This window comes from Emys orbicularis, chromosome 13 (genome assembly GCF_028017835.1).
Source record: "Emys orbicularis isolate rEmyOrb1 chromosome 13, rEmyOrb1.hap1, whole genome shotgun sequence".
NCBI lineage: Eukaryota > Metazoa > Chordata > Testudines > Emydidae > Emys > Emys orbicularis.
Genome location: NC_088695.1, coordinates 38363903 through 38389684, shown reverse-complemented (window position 1 = coordinate 38389684; position 25782 = coordinate 38363903). Strand labels below are relative to the sequence as shown.

Sequence of the window (25782 nt, the reverse complement as noted above, 5' to 3'; positions counted from 1 at the left end):
ATTTTCTTCCTCAGCCAACGGGCCCCGCCCACTCCTTTCCCTCCCTCATTAAGCCCCTCCCCCACTTTGTCTCCGTAGCACCACTGGGCCACTCCCGTCCCCGCAAGGACCTTTCCCCCACAAGCCCTACCCCTTTCCCCAGGGACCTCAGACCCAGCCACACGCCTCCTGCGAGGCCCCGCCCCCTCACGCAAGCCCCGCCCCATACGCTCTAGCGTGGCCCGCGCTCCCGCCCCTGTGCAGTGGTGAGTCCGGCGACGCACGCGCGCCATTCCCCTCCCTCTCCACCCCCCCCCCACACCGCATGCGGCCCCGCCCTGTCCAGGTGACGCCGCTGCCCCGCGCCCCCCCCCCGGCGCTGTGGGTGAGGTCAGTGCCGTGCGCCCGCGCTCTAGGCAAGGCCCCGCCGCAGAGTGGGGAGGAGGCGCTGAGAGCCGCCGCCCGGCCGGGCCCTGTCAGGGAAGGAGCCAGGCGGGCCGGCCGCACCGAGGCCATGGAGCTGGCGGACGGCGTGGTGTACCAGGAAGACCCGGGCGGCCCCGGCCCCGCCATGATGTCGGAGCGGGTGTCGGGGCTGGCGGGCTCCATCTACCGCGAGTTCGAGCGGCTGATCGGGCGCTACGACGAGGAGGTGGTGGCCGAGCTGATGCCGCTGGTGGTGGCGGTGCTGGAGAACCTGGACTCGGTGTGCGCGCACAGCCAGGAGGCCAGCGTGGAGCTGGAGCTGCTGCGGGACGACAACGAGCAGCTGCTCACCCAGTACGAGCGCGAGAAGGCGCTGCGCAAGCAGGCCGAGGAGGTGAGGGGCCGCGGGGTCGGACTACTCACCGGTACGAGCGAGAGGAGGCGCTGGGCGGGGATCCGGGACTGGCCCGTGGCACAGCTGAGGGGACCGGGCCACCCTACTGGCTCGGCAGGAGCTGGGAGGTGGTGCCGCTGGAGTAGGGTGACCAGATGTCCCGATTTTATAGGGACAGTCCCGATTTTTGGGTCTTTTTCTTATATAGGCTCCTATTACCCCCCCACCCCCGTCCTGATTTTTCACACTTGCTATCTGGTCACCATACGCTGGAGCAGGCCAAGGATACAGCAATATAGGGCTCGCGGTAGGGTGAGAGTAGGGGCCGGGCCGACGAGGTCCGGGGTCGGCTGTATGTTTCCTAAGCCTAGTTTCCTTTCCTGGGGAGTGGGATGGAGGCTTTTAACATCCTCTTCCTATTGCTGGTGGGACGGTGGAGCTAAGCCCCCTTCCCAGCGTGCGTGTGGCCCTACTCTGTAGTAGTCTGTCTTCACCCGGTTCCTATACAAGGTAGGTCACACACACACACACAGACACCCAACTTCGTACCAACTCATCTGAGGTGCAGAGATGACCATATCATGGCTAAACAAGTGGCTTATTTGTAGGGGGAGGGAAACAGACATTTCCCTTTTTCTTCACACTGTACTGACACTTAGCATCATGGTCAGAGGAATGTATTGTTCATCATATTCCTTTTTTAACCCTGTGGTTAGAAAATTACAATACAGAGTTGATTACAGCAAGCTGTTTTAACTTATTCCACAGCTTCCACTCTTTTATGTGGCTCTTCTTTCTTTGGGACTCTTAAAATAACTGGCTAGAACAGCTCTAGAAGATTGTTTTTCTTGTATTCACATGGGTTATACAGAAGAACAGTACTATTTGTGAGAGTAACCAAGGAACCAAACATTAAATGAATCAGTATCTCAAACTTCCTCACTGTGAATTTTCTAAAGTTAAGGAGCTCCATAGTTATTTTTATTGTCATTCCTTATAAATATCTTGTGTGGGCGTGACTAAAAAAATGATACATTATGTGGTGTGTAGAAATGGGCAGTGCTGTTCAGGCTGTAACTCCCTGGGCTGGTGAATGGAAGCTTCAGCTGAGCAACTGGTGGCTAGAGATTGTTCAGTAGCATAGTCAGTCCTTCAGTGATGATACCACATAATAAGCCCCATCGTTGGGTGTGTCAAGGTAGTTCATCCAGTTTCTTATTTCAGAGTGTAGAAATTTGTAAAGTATCCCTTGTGTAAAAGTATCAAACAATATTGTCCCGCACTGTTGCTTTAATTATTTCCTCCAACACACTATCTCTCCAAAATTGTAGTAAGAAATTGGAGTGAAACCATCATCCTTAATTTAGCCAGCTGTCTTAAAAATAGTCCATGTCCGGACATAGGCTTCTTGTCCTGCACTCACCTGTATGTTCTTTTATTTCTGTTTTGAAAACTGAAAAGCATTGTTACTCAAAGTAGCCTTTTTCTGTACTAGTGTTGTCTTTTTTTAACTTAGAAAAAGTTGTTTTACAAGCCTAGTAAAATTAACCCTACACTGCAATGCAAATAGTTCTAAATTAGTGTGAAAAAAGGTTAAGGTACAAATTGCTACAGGTCACACTTGAACAGGCAAGAAGACTATAACAAACATCCTTTGTTTTGTAAAGTTATAAAGAAATACAGTATGAATACACACAACTTTTCTCTAAAGACTTGCATCTAGTTTTTGTCCAAACCAGTAAAAAGAATACGATAAATTTCTATACCAGATTTGCAAAATTAATTGCTCATTAACTCCAGGTGAATTAATTTATTGATAGGTGATTGAATTTCACTTTATTACCAAGGTGACAAGGAAGAGGGGGTATTTGACTTATTTTCCTGGACTGGTAAATTTTCATGACTATATTGCAAGGATGGTTCATACTTAGATGGAATGTGAAAAAAGGGTCTCCTCAACATGGAGCAGAAACTATAACAAATCGCAGAAACAAAATGGGATAGTGTTGTTTCAGCTCTTATGGACTTTTCAGAAGTTGTGCACCTGTAGGTATCTCTCTGGCAGTATAGTAGTGTTCTATTTCTGTAAGTCAATTGAGGTGACCAATATAACGTAGACTAAAATTGTTACTGAATTGCAGCAGAAGTCCTTATTGATAGTCGCTGAAACTGCAACTAACTTAAAGGTATTGTTTTCAAACGTGAACACACTGATTGTCCTTTCAACATGAACACACACCTGTAATATTCCCAGGCCATTTTCAATTACTCCATTAACACATGCATGATAAATTTTAAAAATGCATGATACAGTCAAAGATGTACATGCATTTTCCAAATGCAGTCATAGCAACCATTTTTTAATGTTTGGTACTAATGCAAAGATGCTTCTACAAAAGGGTAACAGCAGGAATAAAATGAGGGGGAAGGTACATGAGTTACAGATTTGTACTATTGCTTTCTTTTAAGGGGTAATTTTTTAACAAATGGTTGGCTTTAATAGTTCTTTGACTTATTTGGGTGAACTCTTCCATTGCTTGATTGACCTAAAGGTTAAGATATTTTTCCATATTCCCTATTAAAAGCCTGATATTGCTTGGCTTGCCACGTTTGACTATTCTGGATAATTGTCTCAGTATCATTACAGGAATTTTTTTCTTTGGAGTAGTCTCATGATGAATATTCATCATGTTTCTTAACTCAGAACCCTTTTTGCCTCACTGTTTTTTAATCAGCAAGCTCCCATTTTTGTTGGATTTCTTCCTCATTAGCATTGTGTGACATGATGCAAGTTGTGATTGTGGGTTTCTTTTGGTAATGATTTCCAAAAATGAGAAGTTTAAAATCTGCTTCTTTTAGCTATTCTTTGGGTGCCAGTCATTTCTTTAATGACTGATGCATGTGATCAGTTTTCATAACCAGTAAGAAGCCGCCTGCATAACTTTATGTATGTGATGTTTGTTCAGTTTCCTAGTTTAACATGAAAATTGAGAAGATGGGATATCTGGATATTTTGCCAATGTTTTGCATGTGACTGCTGTGTGACAATTTATATTTACAAAATAAGCATTAGGCAAATTGGTTAATAAAGGTTCCAGTATAGCCAAAGTACCAAGCAACAAAGAAATGAGGAAGAGGAAGAAAAGAACTTTTATGCTGCTGTGTCTTATGTATAAATATACTTCTGACTGTAGTTCCCATAGGAGCACACAAGTCTATGTTTAGGTATGGGTAGCTGGCAGAAAATTGTTACGGAAGCTTTGATGCTTAATATTACTACTGGGCTTATAAACAGCCACAAGCAATTTCTTTCATCAAAGAAACATTTATCTGGGGTTTGGGTTTTATAGACTTGCTCCATAACTTATTAAATCAACCTATTCTTGAAACCTGACATCTTTTAATACATACATCTTTTTTTATTTAGGCATGAAAAGGGAATTAATTTCCAGCTTCCCACTAAATGGGTTTAAGTATTGTAGGTTACTTGGAAATACTGAGGAAGACAATGGCTAAAGTTTTTCTGCTTAGGATTTCAGGTTAACAGTGTTAAATATTTAAAATTACTGTCTTATTCAGCTGTGAGTAAAATTAAATACTCTAACTTTTATAAGAGTAGAACTCGTATCCAGATTTAATATTTTGAATTTCACATACTTTCAGTGTGTAATTTTTGATCTGCGGTAAGTAGTAATCGAGTGAATGGAGCATGAATCTGAATGCCAGGAACTTACGGTGCACCCCTGATTTTGCTGTTGATGTACTGAGATGTTGGGCAAGTCACTTAAATACCTTCTTTATTTTGCAGTGTGCAAAATGGGAAATGTCACTGCTTTACATGGGTGTTGTGAAGATTAATACCTAGAAAATGCTTTGAAGAAGTATGAAGTGTTACTGTAATTTAACCATTAAAACCCAGGAGTGGCTTTACGTGGGATGTTGAATTGCTGTGTTATGTTCATCTAAATTTCGGGGAATGCTTGCTACAAATTGACATTTTGTAAAATGTCATTTGATAGAATAGTTGAAGTTGGTCCTCAGTGTCAGTTCACTTTTAAAGGAATGTTATCTTGAAATCTAGTCACTTTTAAAAGTTAAAAGTAGTGTAAGCTGAGCTGCCTTGCCAATTTCTGTGGCTTCACAATAACTTCCCTATTTTTGAAAATGTTTTGTTTTTTTCCCCTCCCCTTTTGCTGTGTGGAAGATCTGCATAAACAGGGGAAACTAACTACACAGGGAAATAGCGACTCTGACTCTGCATAGTGCTGTCAAATGCAAAAAGTAAACATGAGCATAACAGGGAGAATAGAAAAAAACAGACATTTCTCTCATGTTAGGTGTTACTTGTAACAATATGGGCAAAAATAGAAATAAGTTGGTGGTGTCCCTTTGAATAACTTCACCTATTTTGAATATTCTTTTGTTTAGTCGGTGAATATTCTTTTGTTTTGGATAGAACATAATTCCCCTTGAATAGAACTTGAGTCCTTAGCATCTCTTTAGATTGCCCAGTGTAAATCTTTAAAACAGCAGTGGAATGACCAAGAGAATTACATTTAACTAGTTAAAAAACAAACAAACAAGCAAACAAAACCACCACAACAACCTTAATTTGAAAACCAAGTCCTGAACAGCTCTAGAAGAAATTGTGTGTAAGGATGAAAAACTTGATCTATATTTGGTTTTATGTGTGATGATGACATTAAGATTGATTTAAAAACAGCTGTTGATTCAGAAGTAAGATTGTTGCTAATCTTTTGCACTCATATGACACACACAACTTCTGGAAATCTAGTGTCAAATAGAAGCAAATTAACAATGTTGCAGTTGTATTTAAACCTATTCTTGCACATTTTCTTCTGCGTACTTTAATGCGGTAGAAGTTACTCCGTGCAAGGCCTGTGTTAAACTTCGTCATTTTAAAAGGGAAGCGGCACTAACAAGAATGAATAAGCTAGACCTGGCCTTAAATATTAATTAAAAAGGCCAAAAAACCCTTTTAGACTCTCTATCTATGAGAGAGAATAAAAAAGTGCAAGTTGTATGTTTCTGGTTTCCGGTCGTATTTTTACACCATATATTTCACTAGTGAATATTCCTAAAACAAAGGAAAATGGTTAAACTGTTCACTCCCTCTTCCAGCAGTTCATAGGAATACTGGAATAAACTAATAAATTTATATATGAACTCCCTTCATTAAAGCAGAGAACCACAAAACACATTTACCTGTCTTTCAGCATCAGCTGTTTCTTGCTTCTCTTAGCATTTTGCTCCAAGCGCTGTCATATGAACACCATTGAGTCCTGTGATAGCCATGTAACAGCTTATGTGAAAGCACTCTTGTTCAAGTTTATAGTATGAATAGAAAACAATGCATTTAAATAATTTGTCTTAATCAGAATTTCTTGCTGGTTGGTCTGCATTAGTAGAAATGAAGTGCTTTTATAAAGTGTTATGAATTCTCTTTCTTTCCCTTTATAAATAATCTAAAATTTGATGGAGCATAAAAAATTAGATGTAAACAATTGTGAACAAGCTATTTCAATGCAGTATTTTTTGGGAATAGTCTCAAGAGTGACGCTCAACTTTGACATATTTTTGAAAAGCTACTTGTTCACACAGGAGTCCTATATCAGCCTCATCTAAATAGATCATCATGTGGATCATCTTCCCAACTTCTCATTAATCTCATTCATAATCGTATATCATCCCTGTTGCAACTATAGCAATCGCTTATGTCGACGAGTAATATTGGTAAAGAATAGGCCGCTCTTTGCAATTGGAAACAAGGAGTGCCATGTGACCTGCCAGCTCTTAGGTCCATAAGAAAGGGTTCCCTGGGCCACCAGTGCGCCATGTGTGACAGCGTGACGATTGATGATTTAAGTGAACTTGCAGTGAGGTCAAGGAGTCTGTCACTGAAAGGAGCCTGCATACCAATAGAGGTTCCTTTTTCCTATTGTCATTAGATTAGAGAGAACACAGCTTTCTACTATGGGAAGGGTATGATGCTCAGGGTTTTTTTTGTCTGTTTGCTGAAGTGGTATGCTTTCCCTACAGATGTAACTTCTATGGTTTTTAAAGTCCACCCTTTTTTAGACAGTTGGATCAGTTCAAGTATAATTTATTTGAACCGGAAAGGTACTTTTGAGCAGTCAGAACTTCACGTATCACTTTCATTTCTTTGTTGTCTACTTTTGAAGCCCCATTACCTACAAAATATACTAACTTAGTGAATTTCACCCTGCGCAGAGGGTAAGCGCAAGACCTATGCACTGCCAAAGCCCTACAGGTCTTGTGCTCGCTCTCTGCATAGTTTTGAATGTAGTTTATTATGCATACTTCTGTTTCTGGTTTACTTCCTCCTCCTGATATCACTTCCACACATCACAGTCATGAGATGGGTGGAAAAAAACAATTTCAGCAGATAAGGCCGCACCCTTTCTGTAACACTGTTTTAGCTTTCTGGCTTTAGGTCTGTTATCTTCATTATTATATATGCTGAATACTAGAATATGGAACAATACATTGTATTTGTTACTATGAAATGAAGCTAGTAACTGGACTATTTTATTATTACTTTCCAGCCATCCCTGAAAGAATCAAAACAAGTTAGCTAGAACTTTAAAAGTGTTATGTACAGTGTAGCTACAATAAAGCACTGATTGTTGGACACTTCTGATATTGGAACTACTACAACTTGGTTCATCACAGTGCTCCCACAGCTTGCAAATAATACCATTACTGTACAACTATACTTAAATTACTCGTGCGCTCATTTGCTTGAACAATGAAGAGTAACGTTCCCTGAAACAACTGATCTAGAATTTTAACTTTCATTAAACGCTTTTAGCTTTCATGTCTTTAACTCCCAATTTAAAACTTTGCTATGCATGTTAAAACTGCTGTCTGTCCCCTCACTCAGTATTAAAATTAATAAGATTTGTATGTGAGAGTTGAATAAGCATGTGTACACTTTGCCATTTTTAATCACTGTATGAGGGAGACAACACAGATAGTGGATTACTTAGCCCAGCCGCCACACCTGTATGACAGCATGGGATTTCAGCTACTAGTACAAATTAATTTTGCATAATGCCCATATAGGAATTGGACTCAGATCATGAACTTTTCATAGGCTATGGAATAGTAATAACTATCAGATGGAGAGGCAAGTATTTAAAAAATTGATTCCTGGATGTAATTCTAACTGGATGGCAGCAGTGCTGCTGGCATTTGTTCCTTAACACACTTCCTGTTTTTCCTCCTTCCCACTCCCACTTGTGTACAAAGGATTTTGAGATGCTTAATAGCTGTGTGTGTTCATACTTTGAGCTGGAAGGCAAGTAGGAAGGGCCAGAGTGGTTGTAGAGAACTAAGTTATCTTAGTCTGCTTGGTACTGCTTTAAAGTTTTTTGATTACACCTTATTGGCCAAGTGATCAAGGGAAGTTAATTTGGACAAAATGCTCCAAAAATGAACACTGGAATGCTACATAAGGTAAATGGCATGCTGTGTGCTCACTATAAACTTAAACTGTAAATGTTATTCAAGTAAAAACACCAAGGAGTCCTTGTGGCACCTTAGAGACTAACACATTTATTTGGGCATAAGCTTTTGTGGGCTAAAACCCACTTCATCAGATGCACGGAGTGAAAAATACAGTAAGCAGAATATATATATTATAGCACATGAAAAGATGGGAGTTGCCTTACCAAGTGGGGGGTCAGTGCTCACGAGCCAGTTCAATTAAGGTGGAAGTGGCCTATTCTCAACAGTTGACAAGAAGTGGTGAATACCAAGGGAGGGGAAATTACTTTTGTAGTACTAATGAGGCCAATGCAATCAAGGTGTTTGAGAGTGAGGGATCATCCTTCACGATCGGTTGTAGATCCTTGATGACCTTGGGAGACAGGCCAGTCCTGGCTTACAGACAGCCCTCCAACCTGAAGCAAATACTCACCAGCAACTACACACCACACAACAAGAACACTAACCCAGGAACCAATCCCTGCAACAAACCCAGTTGCCAACTCTGTCTGCATATCTATTCAAGGGACACAATCATAGGACCTAACCACATCAGCCACACCATCTGGGGCTTGTTCACCTGCACATCTACCAATGTGATATATGCCATCATGTGCCAGCAATGCCCCTCTGCCATGTACATTGGCCAGACCGGACAGTCTCTATGCAAAAGAATAAATGGACACAAATCAGATATCAAGAAATGTAACATTCAAAAACCAGTAGGAGAACACTTCAATTGTATGGACACTCAATAACAGACTTAAGTGGCAATTCTTCAACAAAAAACTTCAAAAACAGACTCCAACGAGAAACTGCAGAACTGGAGTTAATTTGCAAACTGGACATCATCAGATTAGCCTGAATAGAGACTGGGAGTGGACGGGTCACTACAAAAAGTAATTTCCCCTCTGCTGATACTCACACCTTTTTGTCAACTGTTGAGAATAGGCCACTTCCACCTTAATTGAATTGGCTCGTTAGCACTGACCCCACACTTGGTAAGGCAACTCCCATCTTTTCATGTGTTGTAATATATATACTGCTTACTGTATTTTTCACTCCAGGCATCTGATGAAGTGGGTTTTAGCCCACAAAAGCTTATGCCCAAATAAATGTTAGTCTCTAAGGTGCCATAAGGACTCGTTGTTTTTGCTGATACAGACTAACACGGCTACCCCTCTGAAACCTGTTATTCAAGTGTGGTTCATAGATTCACTTCTGTTTATAAACTCTTGACTACACAACAGTTTCCTGTGAAATGCAAACTTTTTAGCTCCCACGGGCTGCTTTCTACATTCAGGAGTGAAAGTCAGTCTACTGAAAATAGTTTATGGAAGTGAAACTGTTCTAGATCATGACCGTAGCTTTATAGCATCATAAATAGATGTTGCTATATGAGGACCAGTAGTCTAGCTGATGATTAAACTGTGGATAGTTGAATTACTCACCTTTCTTTAGCAGTCTTCAAAACTTGTTGCATGTTAGCTCTTCTATAGCCTATATAACAAATAGGTACTGTTTCCAATACTTCATATTTTACTCTTTGTAAAACAGGTTGGCTTATGAAGAATTTATTCTACTTAAGAGAATAGGATCAATTTTCTAAACTTCATGTAAATCCAGAATGGGTGTTGACTCAGTATTGATCTCAAAGTGACACAGAACGCTTAATAGTTAAAGAGGGCGGAGCACTGTCATGTTGTGTCAGAGCTTTGTTGCTTGTATCACAGTAGGAGATGGGAAGGAAAAACCTTGCCTTAGAAGTCACATGGAGCCCCTCACACCTCTTCTGGTGTATGGACAGAACAGATTCAGAGGCGGGCAGGTGGTAGGGTTTATATCTTTAAAAGCAAAAAAGCCACTTTGTTGGAGTAGAAAGAAAAATGTCTATAGTTAAGAGGAAGTAGAGAAGCCAAACTTGCAGATTTGGTCACCCTAATTTAGGTGCTTTAAGACTTTGAAAAGTGGGCACACTAGTGAGAACTACTGTTTAGTACCTAAAATGTTTGAAGTTCTGCAGCTTAGTGTTTCAGGAAAAATAATTAACGAATATTACTTTTATAATAAAGTAAACTACTGTATATTCCTCTTAATAAAAGTTGTTAGGATTTTCAAAAGGTCCTGAGGGAGTTAGCTACCCACTTCCTTTGAATTTGTGAGCTTTAGGGGACTAACACTGGCTTCTTTAAAAATCCTAACCTTGCTGCTCAGTGTCTAACCACACTAGTGAATATTTTATTTGTTTTTTGTCTGTCAGAAATTCATTGAATTTGAAGATTCTCAAGAACAAGAAAAAAAGGACTTACAGACCCGAGTGGAATCATTAGAATCACAAACACGACAGCTTGAGCTGAAAGCAAAAAATTATGCTGATCAAAGTAAGTAGAAATGGCTTATCATGCTGTAACTGCACTTTGATTACATTGTGACTTCAGGATGATGTTAATTTTCACTCTAATTTAACCTACAATAGTGATACATGACCACTCTTTTTCTGATGCCTGGTCCACCACTCTTGACACATGCACTTAAACTAGCTTTTATGTTGTTCCAACTAGGATAGAAGTTTAGATGCCAACACATTTTATTCTGATGATTTCTCTATTATCCTATACTCTAGGACACAACACTATCTTAATTTTACAGAACTCTTTTCAGGTCAGGGTATAAGTCTTAAGCTATCGCTATACTAAAGAGCTTACAGTGGTGTAGCTGCATTGGTGCAGCTGTGCCACTGTAAGCTCTCTAGTGTAGCCCTAAACCAGCAAGAGAGAGCTCTCCCATCGACTTAATTAATCCATCCCCAACGAGCGATGGCAGCTAAGCTGGTGGGAGAAGCTCTCCCCCTGACATAACTGTCCACACCGACGCTTAGGCCAGGTCTACACTACCGCGGTAGTTCGACGGCTGGCAATCGAACTTCCGGGTTCGATTTATCGCGTCTGGTCTGGACGCGATATATTGATCCCGGAAGCGCTCGCCGTCGACTGCGGTACTCCAGCTCGGCGAGAGGAGTACCGCGGAGTCGACGGGGAGCCTGCCTGCCGCGTGTGGACCACGTCTGAACCGCGGTAAGTTCGAACTAAGGTATGTCGACTTCAGCTACGTTATTCACGTAGCTGAAGTTGCGTACCTTAGTTCGAATTTGGGGGTTAGTGTAGACCAGGCCTTAGGTTGATGTGACTTATGTCACTTGGTCGTGGCTTATTCACACCCCTAGTGACATAAATTATACCGACATAAGGGGTAGTGTAGACATAGCCTTAGTGTGCAAGAAGTGTTACGCAGTCCAATCTATAAATTGATGTTGATTACTGACTCCTTCCACTTTGCTGCTTTTAAAAGGGCTCTTAGTGTGCGAGGCGTGTGTAAATAACCAAATTTTTTTTCGTTTGGTGACCAAACTGAAAAATCAAGGTTTTTGTTTTGTATTGATGTGAAATGAAATACTTCAGAATTTTTTTACAAAAGTCAAAAATTCATTTCGGTCAAATTAAATGTTTCATTTGACCTAAAATGAAACATTTTAATTTTTTCAGTTTTTATACTTTTTATAATTTTTTAATAAACTTGAAGTAAAATTTGAAATTAAAAGGCATAACATTTTGTTTAGAAAATATCAATGAAACTTGCTCACGTTTTTTGGACTGAAACGGTTGGGTTGGCTGACCTAAATCTTCAATTTTTGGCAAAAAAAATTCTGAAAATTTCCCCCCCATCTTTGCTCTTTATTGGAATCTCCTGCTTCAACCTCACTGTTTGAGAATGTCAGCTGTCTGCTGAGAGATCATTTCCACTGTCCCAGGCTCTAGCTACAAAGACTTTTCAGGGTGTTTGGTGCTGGGCTGTGGCCTGTTGGAAGATTAGAATAAATTCTAGACTGACCTCCTTCAGAGCCCAGGGCAAAAGGTTATGTATGATAACAGGACCCAAGATGATTATATTAGAGGAGAAAATACCTTAAGTACAAATCACTGAAACCTAGAAATGAGAGTCAGAAACTCACTGAAATCCCAAACAGGAGATGAATAAGACTCCATATTTTTTCTAGAGTAATGTCTCATTTTATTTCTTTATGTGGCAGTCTTGATGGCTTTCATTTAGCCTAGAGAAGTATTGGACCTCTCTTATTAACACCACTTTCCTGTTCACTCTCATCATAAAATGGCCATCTGTAGTTCCTCACTTCCATTTCCAATTACTACTCCTAATCCTCCCTAGTTTACTTTTCTCCTCTTGTCCAGGCTTGAGCAGGAATCTCTTGTAAGGGTTTGACAGGGTGCTATTTGGAAGTTTTTGGCATTTTAGGTGTGTCCATCTACCTTTCAGAGTTTGGGAAATCAGCCAGAACAGTCCTCAGTAGGTTGGCAATAACTGTGGATGCCCTAATGTTCTTTCTTTTTGTCCAGTTTGCTGGGCCAGGCATAAACAGAAAATATTTTTATTACCACCATTATAAACCTTGGACTACTGGTATTTTTCCAGCCTGAAAATCAAAGTAATGCTTTGTGGGAAGATTTTCTATATTTCTGCAGCATCCAGAAGGGTAAATGTGGTGTGTCCATGGCTTCTACAAGATTGAGTATCATAAAAGAGGCTGCTGGAACATTTGGAGCTGCTGAGACCATTGTCTTTCCAGAAAACAGCTATTTCAACCTATTGGTTTTCTTAAAATGTAATATTTTGGGTTATTTTAAAGATGTCTCAATTGCATGAAGATAGACAAATTGAAATATATTTTTTAAAACTGTATGCTGTTTGTGAGTAGTTGCTGAAGTACTGAATGCAGACTTTGTCACTTGACTAACTTTCAGATATACATTCTTTCAATACACGTCCACTAATGAAGCATCCTCCTTAGTCTAGTTAATTCTGCTGGAGGCAGAGATGTTTTGTTCTACACTAGTTTACTCTACTATGTAAAATTACCTTAAAACACTGATGTAATTTCGTTGTGGCATATTGTTGGAGTAGGAGAATAGCTGTTGTGCTAAAGTCAGTAATGTGGGAATAAGTTTACTTTTAAGTGAAATGTCAGCTGAGACTTTAGAAGTGAGAGCATCTTCACCTATAATCCTGATTAGCCTGTTTTATAATGAGAAATGAGGAATTGCTCAAATACTTTTCTGTCCTAAGTGGGGGATCTAGTATTTACAGAAAACTAGTTTTTAAATAGAACTCTTTCACTTTAGAGGGCTACTTTCTGGTAACTTAGCCCCAAAATTAACTTGTGCAAGTTTTGCTCAATCTACTAATAGAAGTGTCTTCCTGAAAACTTGAAAAAATTAATTTAAATATATTTTGGCTTATGCTTTTGCTGCATTATTTCCGACACAAAGATATTGTGGACTACGTGAAAATCGAAGTGAAATTAATTTATTTTAGCTAACTGAAATGTAGAAGATTGGTTGTTGTTTTTTTAAATACCCTCTCTCCACAAATTATAAGTTGAAGATGAAGGATCTACAGTATTTGGTTCTAGATTGATTTTAATTGATTAGTGTTTTGTCTAGTCTACTGTTAAATGTCCCAAGGTTATGTTTTAATCTAGTGGTGTTCACAGCATAGGTATTAATGTGAATATTCTTTTAATGGTAACTGCTCAAAATCAAGATGTGCAGTGCTTTAAAATTTGCTTAGACTGTTGATGAAAAATGTTACATTAAAGACTTAGAAAAGGTAGTGATATATATAGCTCCTAATGCTGGGTTACAACACAGCCTTGCCAGTCCAGATCCTATGTTACCTGGCACTGGTTCTCAATTTCCACCCTTTTAAGCAGGATGCTACTTATCAAAACACACTTTTTGTACCATCTCCTTCCTGTCTCCTTTTGTGCCTTCTCCTCAGCCAGCTTTCTTTTTTTCATGGTGGATGATTTCTCTGTAATACTAATGAGTAATGTGTAGCTGTCTTCTCTTCATTAGTAATGTGTAGCTCTTTTCCTCCTCTCTCACCTAAAAATTTACTCACTGTAAGACGCTTGCTTTTTTTAGTGGCATCTATGGCAAGAGAGCTAGAGTAGGGAGCTAGGTAGAGATTGAAGAGCTTGGTAATGTTGTGCTCTGAAGTATGTAAAAGGAGGGCGATACAGATCATCTTAACTGTTTTTCTTAAATTGAATACTGGAGTTATGTGGTGGTTGATTAGACAAAGACCCTGCTCCTCAGTGGATTAGAATATTATGGGCAGATCTTCGTAGAGTGCATTTTGCAGGAGTACGTGCCTCTGATACTGTATATGATATGCTCAAACAGAGACACTCCTATAGGAATTGACAAAGTAAACTCAGTGTCATGGACCCTGGATAGGCTGCCCCCACTGAGACCCTCTTTCAGTCCCCTGAGTGGATCTCTTTAAAATGGTACGCACATGCCTCCACTTCTCTGCAGTGAGATCCTGAAATCCAGCCACTCTCTATCTGGGTCTCTAGATTACAACCCCTGGGTAACAACCTTGACTAATTCAGCAGATCCAGCGAGGGCTGGTCCCTGCAAGGATTTCCTTTTGGGAGCCTGTGACAGCATATACTTATAGGGAGACAGAAACAACTTCTTGAAAACAAAGCATGATTTATTTTGCCCAAAAGGTTTGCAGCAGAGGAGTGGATTTAAAATAACAGACCTACAGTCATATTTCCTTACTTAAGCTTAATCTTTCTATCCATAGCTCAGGTGAGTTTGGCTTATTCGCCATCTCTTAGTTGGGAGAAAGAGCATTCATGGCTTTTAGCATTCTCCTGTCTCCGAATGTCTGACGCATTCTGGTCAGCCTCTATCAGCTCATCCAAAACCTATCTTCCTTTTCTAGTTTCTTTGAGGGGATAGGTCTCCTTTTAGGTATGTCTGCACTGCAAGCAGAGGTATGACTGTCACGTGTGTAGGCATACTCGAGGTAGCTTTGATCTAGCTGGCTTGAATTATTAAAGCAGTGAAACTGTAGCAGCACAGGGTGTATGTATAAGCCTGCCAGAGCATTTTTTTTCTGATATCCTCTGTCAGAAGTTGCAGCTGTGTATAACTGAAGAGTCTCACCTCAGGACTCCAACTCCTCCCTTGTTACCATCTGCCTAAAAAGTGTGGTAGTCTAGCATTTAACTTGGTAGATCACTCCATGTATTCCTTTTTGTGCAGTTACATGAGGAAATTGTTGCCTTAATGGAGAAAGCTAGCTTCATGTCTGGCCTCTTAATGCTAAATTACAGCCTGACTTTTTTCAAAAGTGCAGTTCCTGTTAGTTGTGTCGCAGGTCCACAGCACCTTTTAAAAGTAGGCCATTTCACTAAACTTTATACAATATTGGATTTCTTTAGCCAGTAGTTGTGGCATACTCAGGAATGGTGGTTTAAATTTAGTTCTACTTTTGCTTCTCTTATAGCACTGATTGAGTTTTTGTTGTCTAAATTGAGTGCTCCATGTTTCACCTTTAAGGCAAGAAATATGAGGTGTTTGATAGAAATTCAGCACACATTTGGAAGTGATCTGTCAAACCAATACTATTAATGTGTGTTTAAGATTTTTAACTTTAAAATAACCTACAAAAATTAAACACAATATCTAACTTCCGTCTGAGTTACCTGGATTTCTAAAAAGCCCTCAAATGTTAATATTTTTTTAAAAATGGACTTGCTTACATTTACTATGGAATGTCTTTTTAAATCAAGATGGATTTGTTACATGGTGACAGTACATAACACCATAGAATGCCACATTTTTATACTGTTTAGTATCTGCTATAATCAGTTCATGTGTGGTTACTTTACTACCTTTAATGTGAAGACTTCTGATGTTGGTTCGGATTTGGCATCTCTATTGCAGTAGGCACATTAAGGCTATTGGAGGCAGTGCAGGCTTGGCATTCTGTTTCAGTGCCATTTCTGATCAGAATAGTTGCTATGTAAAACAGTTATTAGTTTGCTAGTTCATATTTGGAAGTTAATTCATGTTAATTGCTTGGAAAAAGGCTTGTTCCAGAAGCAGAATTTAGTACTGGTAAGTGTTGTTTTTTAGGAGAAAATTGCATTTTGCTTTTGGAATAACAGTCATCAGAAACATAAAATTCAAGGATTAGAAACTTGACTAGCAAACCTTTCTAAAATTTTGGAAGTATACATCTTGCTAGAAACACTGGTTTTTTTTTTTTTTTTGAATATTTAAATAGAGCACCCATCAAACTTTAATGAGTTTTTCATATGCTACATCAGTGGCCAACTTGGCATGGAGAATTTGAAAACAAGATTGCAAACATTCAACAGACGATTAATTGAAAGTGAGTGTAAAAGAGGAATGGGACAAAAAAATTCAGTTGATGCCTGACAAATAGCATATTACAGATGGATTGGAAAAAAATGACGTGAGGTTGGCATTGTGAAAATCGTACTGATGTACACGTCATTTTGATGAACACATGCACTAGGGGGCCTTGTTAAGGTTTCAAAAGGAATCTGAATTGTAGCACATTATAACTTCTGAAGGCTTGAATTTTCAATCTTAATGCTCTTAACATAATAAAAATCTTGCAGAACCATATTGACTTCCTCATGTATTGGAAGAGGGACCACAGCACAGATGACTACAACTTCATCCAGTGGAGTAACTGGTAGCAATACTAAGGGCTTGTCTATGCTACCGCGTGGGGTCAATATAAGATACACAACTTCAGCTACGTGAATAGCATAGCTGAAGTCCATGTACTTAGATCTACTTACTGCGGTGTCTTCACTGTGGTAAGTCGACAGCTGACGCTCTCCCGTCTACTCCGCTTATGCTTCTCGTTCCGGTGTAGTACCGGAGTCGACGGGAGAGTGCTCAGCGGTCAATTTATCACGTCTATACTAGATGCGATAAATCGACCCTGCTGGATCGATCGCTGCCCACTGATCCTGTGGATAGTGTAGACAAGTCCTCAGTCACTATCTATATAGACCAGCCACTAGAGGAGGCTGAGATGTTGCTTTTGCCAGTGGATTTCAGTTATTTGCTTGACAGCAGAGGAATGTTGGGACTTGGGAATTCTTGATTCTTTTGTATTATATGGGCGAGTCCACTCTAGTGTTTAAAGACCCTGGTGTCCCTATCTTCTTATGTTCCATTCTCCCTGCTCCTTTCCACCTCTGCACCTCTTCCCTCTAGCCCAGGGGTCGGCAACCTTTCAGAAGTGGTGTGCCAAGTCCTTCATTTATTCACTCAAATTTAAGGTTTCGCGTGCCAGTAATACATTTTAACGTTTTTAGAAGGTCTCTTTCTATAAGTCTATAATATATAACCAAACTATTGTTGTATGTAAAGTAAATAAGGTTTTTAAAATGTTTAAGAAGTTTCATTTAAAATTAAATTAAAATGCAGAGCCTCCCGGATCGGTGGCCAGGACCCGGGCAGTGTGAGTGCCACTGAAAATCAGCTCACGTGCCACCTTCAGCACGTGTGCCATAGGTTGCCTCCCCCTGCTCTAGCATTTCCATCCCTCTGCTTCTCACTGCTATGTATTCCTACTTCTTTCTACTTTCTGGGCACCAGCAGGGAGCATTGGGAGCATAGGAGACAGTCTCTCCGCTCTCAGTTCTGGGTCCACAGTACCTTGTGGCTGTAGAGAGAAATGACAGGTAAAATAGTGCTCAGCCCTTTCAGAACTGCACTGGAGCATGTCCAGTGCAGACGGAATCTTCTGAGATTTTTACATTTACCCTCTAGTAAATATGTACTGAGCATGGGCAAATGACTATTTGCAGAGGCTTATAACTTGGTGAAATGTAGGTGGATTTTTCAAATGGACAGCGAAACGCACCTTTCTGAATTTCAATCATAAAGGTGCTAGTGTTTCTTAACAAAATGGTTGTAAGAATTTAACACTGGCAAACTGTATTTTTTCCCTAGCCTCATTGTCAGAAATGACTGAGTTGTTTTTGCTGAAACTTTCAAGGAATTTTAGGCTGAGGCAGACACATGCATGGAAAATTTTAGTCTGAACAGTTAGTTTGGCATAGTTATAAATGACTGAAAACTATTATATAATGGAAAGTATTAGACAACCTCAACTATAGGACTTTCTGCCAGCTTTGCCTATATTGTGACTAGTTTGCAAGTAAAATATTTGTCCGGTCAGCCTGCAAACTCAACTTTCAATCGGAAAGCCCCAAACTGTTATTTCTAGCTTCTGATATCACCAATAAAGATTTTTCAATTGAAACAGTCCACGTGTTGGCTAACACAGGTCCATAAGGGCACATGAGCCTGGGCTTCAGATGCTATACTGACACCCTTAATTACTGAATGTGGGAGAAGCTTTACTCAGAGCTCCCCTTGTATGTCACTGGATTCTGTGGAGGATAGAAATCTTTGTTTTTTCCTTTGGGCAAGTGGGCTCTCCCATACTCAGTTATGGAGGCTTTTGGAATAAGGAGGAATCAATTTGTGGTGTGGTTGATCTTTGAATTCACTGAGTAGGTGGGAAAAGCAGCTGTGCTTCTTGGGAACAGTGGAACATTCTGTGACAATAGTGATCTTGATGGGATATTGGACCTACTTTCTGGCAGTTGTCTCCACCTATGGAACTTCTTCCCACCAGATCCCAACATAAGTACAAATCTTAGTGGCTTTAAGACCGAAAGAAAGACTCATCTTTCTGCCATAGTTTTCTCACAGTGATGGTCGTAATATAAGCTGTTTTGCTGAAGAGAGTGAAAGAAAAGGTACCAAATAGAACCCATATTTGCTTAACTTGTTAGATCTTATAGTTATTGTGGTATAAATACCTAGGTAGGCTATCTGTCAACAGGAATAGATGCTGAAAACATCTGGTCCCCTTTACTCTAAAAGCTTGTGTACGCACAGAAATTGCACCCATTTGGCCTAAATCTGTTAAGTTAAACTAGTTTGTGTGTGTGGACTCTCATCGCTTAAAAATGGTGTTATCAGTTTAGTTTACACCTGTAAATTTACAGGCACAAGCTAAATGAGTATAAGGCCTAGTCTACACCTAAACTTAGATTGACCTTGCTGCATCGCTCAGGGATTTGAAAAATTTGAGACACTGTATGACATAGTTAGGTTGACCTAAACCCCACTGTAGATGCACGTAGGTTGATAGAAGAATTCTTCCGTTGACCTAGCTACTGCCTCTCAAGAGGGTGGATTTACTATAGTGACAGAAAAGCCCCTTCTGTCACTGTAGTAAATGTGTACTATAACTGTAGCACTTGTAGTTTAGACATACCCTCAGGGCTGGTCTTCACTGGGGGAGATCAATGCTGCTGCAATGGATGCAGCAGGGATTGATTTAGTGGGTTTAGTGAAGACCCACTAAATCAATGGCAGAGTGTTCTCCAGTCGACCCAGGTCTCGGCGAAGCGTAAGGGAAGTTGACTGGAGAGCGACTCCTGTCGATGCAGCGCAGTGAAGACACTGGGGTAAGTCGACCTAAGTTACGTCAACTCCAGCTACGTTGTTTCACATAGCTGGAGTAGCGTAACTTACGTTGAGTGAAGACAAGCCCTCAGTGACCATGCACAGTTGCACTGGTTTAATTAAATCGGTATAAAATCAGATCATTGTTTGGTCTGCACTTAAGGGTTAGGTCAGTACAGCTATATTGGTCAAGGGTGTGGGGAAAAAAACACATGCTTGACTGACATGTGCCAACCTAACTCCCAACATAGGCACAGCTGTATTGACAGAAGAATGCTTCTGTTGATGTAGCTACCATCATTTGGGGAGGTCATGTTCCAATACTGGCGGAAGAACACCTTCGTCAGTGTAGGCTGTCTACACTACGAGGTTATGCTGTTATAACCAAGCAACATAGCTATGCTGGTATAGTCTCCGTAGTATAGGACCCATTTGGCCCTAAGATGTATTGGTACAGCTTTGTGTGTACACACCAGGCCTAAGTACAATAATGTTCTAAATACAAGAAATAATTCCAAACAAAATATCAAAATTCGTGATTGTTCACTGGGGGGAAAAAAACTTATGGCTTATGTATCTTCATCATTGTTAATTTTCAAAACTGATGAAGGTGGCAATAACCTAAAACTGTTTTGATACTTCCAGTATAAAAGGAACAGAGCAGTCTGTGTTAGCAAGTTTTCTACTGTCTCAAATCCTGATGTTTGGCACTTACTGCTCATATCTCAACGCAGCTGCTCTGTATTCACATGATCTTATTTGCAAGTCTCTGGTTCTTCTCAAACTTTGCCCAAGGCTTCATTTACTAATCTTTGAGGGATTCATGTATATGTTAGTGTGAGCGCAGGAGTATAATTCAAGAAGCCATTTAGCCCCGACTATTGTATTTCTGATTATTTAGGAAGGTTATATTTAGATAAAGGTGCACCATAATTGTTACTAGGCCCTGGAGCATTTGGGAAGATTCTTGTCATTAAGATGTCAACTTGAAACTAAGTGTGTTAGCCTGGAATTGCCTTCACACTTTTGATTACATAGCAATTTTCTTGGATGTGATACTGTTTCATTTCATGTGAAATGAGTAGAGGCTCCTGCTTTTCTGATTGGTAACTCTTTGAAGACGATGTTATGACTTTCTGCCGAGATGAAAGTATTTCTTCTGTGCTAAACTGTACTCTCACATACATCCCCAGTGTAAACTTAAGCTTTGGCATAGAAGTATTGCATAGTGCAGAAATAATATAATCCCCCCTCTTTAGTAATGTTTGACTGCAGATTCTTTTTTTTTTTTTTTTGAGTTAGATAAGACCATTAACACACTGAAAATAAATTGGGTTTTTACAAACGTCCTGCCTTTTCTTTGTACTTTGTGATTTTGAATACACAAATAAGAGAGCCTCCTTAATCATTCTTCTTGTTTCTGAAACCTCTCTTCCCTATTATGGGAATGTTCCCATGGCACTGAATGTAAATCTGGCCCTAATTATGTCTACTGCAGAAAACACTTATTACCTGTGTCTGAAATCCTCTGCAAGGACCAAATCATGTTATGTTTTCTTTGACAATTGAGCCACCCTAGATATCTGTGTTACTGTTTTGAGATGGTAGATTTTGTCTAATCGAAGTTATCCACCATTAACTGTCCCGTATGCTTTCATCATACTAGAAGCAAATTTTGTAGAATTAATTATTCACTTTATCCATTGTTTTAACTATAACTCTGCAGTTTAACTCTTGTCCATAAGATCTTGGCCTGATTTTAGAGGCTTACTCTTAGGAAAAATTACAAATCATGCTTGCTTAAGTGATATTTCCAGTGATAAATTTTCATATTTAAACTCTAATTTAATGTTTACACTGAGGCTGCCTTGATCTCCAATCAATGACTAAATACTGGAATTTTAGGCAATAACACTGTTCCCTAATTGCTCATAACAGTTAAATTAATAGGACTGCATATAGTATATTGTGGTATTAAAAGCTCTTGCTTTTTGTACTGGAAGACTTTCTACAGCTAACACTTAATGTGAATTTAAGAGCCTAGATTTTGCGGGGTACAATTTCTTATTAGAATGCATGTATTCATAAACCCTGAGAGCTGCTGCTTTAGAACACTAACCTCATGAAGCAAATATCACATTGCCTAGTTCTATAAAAAATAGATTAAACTCCATTGTGCAACAAAGTAACTGCAAAACGCTTGGGTCTTCAGAACATTCTTGTTGAGCACTAACTTTAAAAAAAATTTGTTTCGGTCTAGAATTGCAGCAATCGAAGCTGAAGTCTTCTTTGCAATATATTGGGTCACAGTTAGTTACAGGGCAATTTTCTCCCTGCCTGTCATCCATTGTCTTGACAATGTAACCTCCCCTGGAGGAACCAACCACGTAGTGCAGTGAGGTAGTTAGTGCCATGCCATTCAACTCTTGAACTGTTGCCAAGTCTGGTACTGGTGGGCCTACCTGGAATGGCTTTGTGGTTTGATCCCCCACTGTCTAAGAAATGAATGAAAACCACCTACTAACTTCACATAAATTGCAAAACTGGACATGGTCAAACTCTGGATATTACTCACTTGAACTTGAGCAAGGCATTCAACCTATATTAAAAAAAAATATTTATATAGCACCAGAAAAGGATGAGGAGCCAGCTGACACGGTCTTATAGCATAACTTTATCAACTTAAAATGTTTTCTAGAAAAACCTTGTTTTTTGTTTCAATATCAATCCTTTATTTGAGACAACAGGCTGGCCTGTTTAATGTAGTTGTTGACTTACTGCACCCCGTGGCATTGATTCTTCCTCTGTATTCTGTGGAAGTCGATAGCCCACTAGATGGAGCAGAGCTACAGTTAGAGAGCTCTTCATAGGAGTCAGTCACGTTACAGAACTGGAGACACAAATGTAGTAGAAAATCAGAACAACATAATGGATCAATGTGCTTTACACTCTACTCATGTGAAGCCTATTAATAAAACTAACTAAGAGTGTGTGTGGGGGGGGGAAGGTTTTAAAGTTAACCAGTATTAATCATAAACATTACTTGATCAATATCAGAACTGACTTATTTCCCAGGGGAAAGTTAACAATAAAAGGTTTAGCTACTGCCCAGGCCTGATAAGCTACAGATTTGTTGAGGATCTCTAGTTAAATTTTAGACTGCCTACTAAATTTTGCTTATCAAAAAAACTTCACTTGCTGTAGTTGAGTTACTTACAGCAAAGGGTGTGTAAGATTTTAAATGTCTTTCTGGATTTTACATTATGGCTTGTTATGGTAACCTAGCTTCTTTTATAAAGTTAATGTACTGTAGTTTTAGCATCACTGTTCTCCTGGTATTGAGCTCTTTTAGAAACCGCAACATTTTGTATTGTGATTCCATTCTTCACTCTGTTTCCCACCCCACGCCCCCATTAGTGTTATCCCTGCTTCTGCCCACTACCTTGTCCTTTTTTCACCCTGTAGTCATTGTCAGGATGCTCCATTACTTTTGGATGTAGGTTGGCTAAACAATGTGGTAGATTCAAGTTGTTCTGGCAGAAATTCTTTGCCTGTGTCTTGAGTCTAGCTCAGCGGGCTTCAATTCTTGGGCATGGGGGGATCCTAGAGTGCTACTGTTATATAAACATTAAATGAAAATAACATGGATTTTAGATGACAGCTTATTTAAAAAATTTCACTGTTTGTCAAGTTTAAGGATTTTCAGTGATAGTTTCTACTCGATCAAATTGGGAACTTAGTGGGACTTAAAGCAATATTAATGGACACATTACTGTCTAAAGGTAATGGATGTCTGTTCATTTTATGGAATTCTGCAAGCAAAAAACTGAATATATGCACATTGCTATTTATTCAGGAACAAATATTTCTGTAATCTTGGAAGTCTAAATCAGCATATTGTCAATTTTAAAAACTTTAACTACAGTGTAGAACAAGTATTAAATGTGAACTATTTGAAGGTGGTTAACCTCTTGCCAAGGAACTGAGTTTACTATTTGTCTTAAACAGTATGTTTTACCCTCAGATTCTGTCTAGCTGTCTTATTGCTCTGTAGTTAAACGCTTGTGTTGAATCAATTTAGTTTTTCCCTGCCAAGGTTGGGATGGTCAGCCTATCAAGTAGTCACTAAAGAACGTGTGTTCTGTATCTTTTAAAGTTGGTGTGAGACATGCTGTTAGGGAATCAGTTGAAGGAAGACTTTCCAAGGAGAACCTTCAGAATGGGCTTAAGTGTCATGCAAGTAAGGCCCACTAATAAATGGGATCTCTTTGCCCTGCCTACACAGCAGGAGCTGATAATTCCTCTTGAGGAGGCATCTGATCCGTTGGATTTGGCTTTCTAGCAGGTTTGTTTCTCTTTCTCCCCCTTAGGCTAATCAGCAGTTTGAGGCAGAGGACAACAAACAGATGGAGGGTGTTCCAAACTTGGCAAAAGCCATCAAACTTGGGAGGTAAGCTCTGATTTTTGAACAGGCAGGGCAGGCAGCTTTTATTGCCTAATCCTTCATACTTGTTCTCAGGATGGAGGTGGAAGTTCCAAATGCTTCACCTCAGTTTCCCTTAATACTTACTTTCCTGTTTTGAGGCTTGACTGGTTCAGTTTGAGATGAACTGGATAAGTTAAATCAAGGAGGCTTAGGTTTTCATATGGAGTACTGGTATTTCAGATCTTTGGATACTGTTTCACTGTGTGCTGTATATCAGATTGCAGATGGGCCTTGAGCGTATGTTAAAGTGAACATTTTCTTTCATGGAAGCTTTGTTTTTCCAATGAAATCTGTTTTCTTTTCAGTCTAGTGTTCTGACTTTTTGAATATTTACAACTTGGTTTACATACTATATTCAAAGCTGACTAATATTTGTATAGATGCAGAACTTCATTGAGGATTTAGAGCTCTGTATAAAATTGAACTGTCTACACAACAAATTGGTTAAAAAAAATTACTTCCTTAAATTGATCAATGAGGATTCTTCCACTGTTCAGGATAGTATTTTTCAATGTGTAAAGCACCATTTAAATGAACTAGGTAAGGTGTTATTTAGTAGGTGTGTATTGTACCTGGAAAGATTGAACTTTTAGAATCTACTCTGCACTATTGCAAAATCAATATTGAACTTGTAATGTGCTATGACAAATTGGGCTATAATGAATTTGGAGGGCATTCAATTAACTTCACTAATGCTAATTTTTTCTGAAATTGAGATTGGTGATATGCAAGATCTGAGAAACTAGACTTCAATCTATGCTGAATATTAAACAATAGAAGTAATTGAAGTAAAGGACTGTTTCTTTGTGGTTAGATACAGATTAAGTCTGATGAAAGTTGCTCAATTCTTGATGCTCTGGCTGTCTTAAATGGCAGCAGATAATGATCTTGCCAAGTTATCTTCTTAAAATACATGTGAATGTAATTATAAATAAGGCCAACTGTTAGACCTCTCCCTTCATCTGAATAGTTATATTTGGCTAATAGGAAAATTGAGAATGGATTTGTTTTCAGCAATTTAAGTATTTATTTCAATGAAAGGACCAAAACAAGTTGTTTTTAATCTCTGCTTGAAATTTTCTGTAGGCTTCCTTGACCCCACCATCCTTGTGGTGATATCTTTTAAATATTTTTCTAGCCAGAAATAGGGGTCTGAGACATTGGATTGCAAAAGGAACTTTTTCAGTTGCTTTACGATCATTTCTTTAATATAATCTCAAATTTCTACCCTTTTGTTTTTAAATCCCTTTCCTGTGAGGCTTTAGGCTGTCCCAAATGGCACTATAGTTAGCCTACCCCCAACACTGTGCTTTGCTGCACTTAGTGGCTGTGAAGTAGCGTAGACTAAAATGAATGTTACCTGGGCGATTTCAGACTTCTACTCTGCTCCATGTGCAAGCTGAGCAAAATGAAAATGAGGCAACCTTCAGACTTAAATTTGTTGTGCTGGTGGTATTCTTGCCAGTCTAAAGGGCTTTGTTTACTGCCATCTAGCCTATTGCTGTGGTGATGTCCTGTTTCTCTTGGGATTAGGAGACCCATTTGTACGCCCATATTAATTG

The 25782-nt window shown here is 39.5% G+C and overlaps 1 protein-coding gene across 2 annotated transcripts in view; it reads left to right on the top strand.

Annotated features, from left to right (window-relative positions):
- Positions 1–493: 493 nt before the first annotated feature.
- The window catches only part of SPAG9 (sperm associated antigen 9), a 104579-nt gene continuing 79290 nt past the window's right edge, over positions 494–25782 (top strand). For both annotated transcript variants that reach the window (XM_065416298.1, XM_065416299.1), the window contains exons 1-2: positions 494–799; positions 10590–10710. In XM_065416298.1, coding sequence (XP_065272370.1) covers positions 494–799; positions 10590–10710 — 427 coding nt within the window. The remainder of the gene's footprint in view (positions 800–10589; positions 10711–25782) is intronic.